Consider the following 3,142-nt stretch of genomic DNA (forward strand, 5'->3'; position numbering starts at 1 on the left):
GTTTACTTTTGTGTTATTCAATGTGGGACAAGACAGGATGAATGATAACTCACGCACATTTTGCAGCACCCTCCTGGATGCACACACCACAGCCTGCATGAAGGCTCTGCATTCTGCATTTCTCACCGTTTCCTTGTTCGCGTGGCAGGGAGTATTTCTGAGGGTATCAGTGGAGCAACATGCCTCCACTTCAAGAAGAAAGCACAGTGCACAAGCAATTCTACACACATACAGGGGCAGTGTCCCTGAATCGCTTCACTATCTTCTGGCACCAGCATGTTGCCATGCCAACACATTATAAAAATCAACCACTATTTTAAAGTAGTATTTTCAAAGCTGTATTTACTTGTTGCACGTAATTATTCATTAACGTAAGAATACCAGTAATTTACATCTATGTAAAGTATTACAGGCAGGCATAGATTTTTGCTTGTTGGTTGTTTTTGGTTTGTTGTTCTGCAGTTGGCTCCCGTCCTCCCCTCCCCTGCTCTCCCCCTCCTTCCAATCTCAGGAGCTGAGAGTTCAAGTGTCCCTGGAAAACAATTTCACCACATCCATTATTTAAAGCTCTTTCTTTACTAATTTAAACATTTATAAAGTACAAAAAGCCATACATATTTGAAACACAGGCCTTTGTTATGCCTTCTATAAAAAATACTAGGTTTAAGGCAGCTCAGAAATGTGTACATACAATTCTACAGTGTTCATAAAGTCTCTCCAAATAAGAATGTTAACTCCAAATCTATAAAATACACTGTACATTCGGTGTTCTAGAAAATACACCAGTGAATCGTTGCTGCTGGTATCCCTTTACACATAAAACAAAACCTGTACCTTTCCAGAAATGACTAGCGCATGTGATTACCTGGCAAATAGGATGTGGATTTAAAACTTTTATTTTTTTTTCTTAAATAAATTATCCCCAAAAGCATACAATTTATAAAATTGTATCAACAAAGAAGAGCGACTGGTAACAAATCCCAGTTTTAAATACATCTCTATATAAAGATTTACCAGAGGTCAGCACCCTGATACAAGAGGCAATATAGCTTCTCAGCATATGTGAACATACATGTTCTGAGTTTAAAAGTGTCTTTCGAAGATGGCAGTGCAGAGCTCTTTTGGAAGACAAGTTGCATTGTTTGCGACAGCCAACAACTCTCTTTGAAAAGAATCATTTTTGTGTGCCCCTAGGTTAGGAGAGGCGGCTGCCGGCCCGCTGCGTTAGGGCAAACTTGTGTGCAAGAGGCAGCGCTGCGAACCACCTCACCTCGCTCAGCCGGTGCTCTCCTAAGCTCAGTGAGCGGCAGATGCAGCGCAGCACCGGGCACAGCGGTACCGAGTGACAGTCAGGTTGCCGGGCAATAGCTTTGGCAGCAATTTGGGCACCTCGCCTCTTTCTAACCTTCATGTCAAATCGCTACAGACACGCGGCCGTGCCCTCTCTTCCTCTCCCTCCCTCCGAGGCAGCGGGGAGCCGATTTAAGGTCCTTCCCCTCACCTCACCGCGGGCCGCAGCGCCAGGCGGCCGGGACGCATTGCATAGTGCACACGGGGACAGACACGCAGGGGAGGCGCCCGGATAACGGCGGGACTAACTGTCCGCTCGCCTGGAAGCGGGGAAGCCCTGCCCGGGGCCGGGGCCGTGGCCAGGGCCGGGCGGGAGGCTAGAGCGGCGGTAGAAGCGGCAGCAAGATGGAGGCCAGCAGCGCCCAGGCCGCGCCGGAGTCCCGGCCGGCACCATCCGCCTGCATGGGGAAGCCGGGCTCCGGGCCCGCATTGTCCTCAGCTTCGTCCCTCCCCTTCTGGCTCGGCTCCTCCTCGTAGTCCTCGTCGTAGTATTCCTCCAGGCCGCCGTCCGAACCTCCGCTACTGCCCGCGCCGTTGCTGCCCACGTCGGCGCCGAAGCAGAGGCGGGCCATGTTCTCCTTGACCGACTCGCAGATGGGCCGCTCCAGCCCGTCGCAGACGCAGTCGTTGAGCAGCACGGCCTTGGGCACGGCCAGCATGTCCTCGATGACGGCGCGGCACTCGGGCGTGCAGCGCAGTCCGTTGAACAGCTTCCCGCAGTAGGCCATATAGCGGTTGAGCGCCTGGCTGCAGCGGCTGTCCCAGTCACAGCGCCGCCGCGCCTCCGTGCAGCCCATCACGCCGGGGCCGCCCCCCGCGCCGCCGCCGGGCCCGCCGCCCCCCGCGCCGCCGGCCGCGGGGCTGCTGGTGCGGGGCAGGCAGGGCTCGATGGCGCGCTTCGTAGCGCGGCAGTTCTCGTCCTGCGCGCAGTCGCAGTCCTCCAGCGCCGGGCCGCGCCGGGTGTGGTTGAGCTGGATGAGGGCCGCGATGCAGTGGCTGGGGCACCGCCGCCGGGAGGCGGCCGAGGCTGCGGCGGCCGCCGGCCCGTCCCCGCCGCCCACCGCCGGCTGCTGCTGCAGGAGCACCGAGGCGCACGCCTCGGCGTACTGGTTGTAAGCGTAGCTGCACTCGGGCTCCCCCTGACACTGCAGCACCGCCTGCCAGCAGATCAGCCGCCGGCCCTGCACCGGAGAGCTCCGGGGCGGCCACACGGCGCCCAGCGCCGCCGCCAGCCACAGCCAGGCGGGCGGGCGGGCGGGCATCGCGGGCGGCGGAGGCGGCTGCTGCCGCGGGGTAGCGGGGGAGAGGAGCCGCCGGGCGAGGAGAATGAAGAAGAGAAGGAGCTGCCGCCGCTCGGAAAGTTTGCAGAACTCCCGCCGGCCGTGCGCATGAGGTCTCCTCGCATCAATCCATCCGCGCGGGCTGCGGCCCCCTGTCGCTGAAAACGGCGGAGCCGCGGTGCGAAGCTGTCGCCCCGGGCCGCCCCGAGCGCCGCAGGCGCTGCTCCCGGCCCGGCTCGGTCTGGTTCGGCTCGGCGGCTCCGCGGCGGCGTGGAGCTCAGCGCAGAGCAGCGCGCGGAGGAGCGCGGCTTCGGAGTGCACTTGGGGACTTGAAGGCGGCGTCGGGAGAACTCATGGTGCTGACCCGATCCTCATGCAATTCCGTGTCTCTTTCGCTTTTCTTTTTTTTTTTTTTTTGCACAAAATAAATGCCCGGCTGCTGCCGCTGCCTTCTCGTGAGCTCTTAACTCTCCGCTCGCAGCATCTCTGCACATGCCAGCCGCTCCGATCCC

General features: G+C 58.4%; 1 protein-coding gene across 1 annotated transcript; it reads right to left on the bottom strand.

The window, feature by feature from the left end:
* Positions 1-322: 322 nt before the first annotated feature.
* GAS1 (growth arrest specific 1) lies at positions 323-2,802 on the bottom strand. The gene has a single exon (XM_042877497.1). It carries the CDS (start codon positions 2,610-2,612, stop codon positions 1,668-1,670), a length of 945 nt encoding a protein of 314 aa, XP_042733431.1. The 5' UTR covers positions 2,613-2,802; the 3' UTR covers positions 323-1,667.
* Between the last annotated feature and the right edge of the window lie 340 nt (positions 2,803-3,142).

This window comes from Lagopus leucura, unplaced genomic scaffold (assembly GCF_019238085.1).
Source record: "Lagopus leucura isolate 7727_CA_CO unplaced genomic scaffold, USGS_WTPT01 Super-Scaffold_100018, whole genome shotgun sequence".
NCBI lineage: Eukaryota > Metazoa > Chordata > Aves > Galliformes > Phasianidae > Lagopus > Lagopus leucura.

Coding starts and splice junctions, on each gene's coding strand:
- GAS1 (XM_042877497.1), bottom strand. CDS start 2,612: ATGCCCGCCCGCCCGCCCGCCTGGCTGTGGCTGGCGGCGGCGCTGGGC.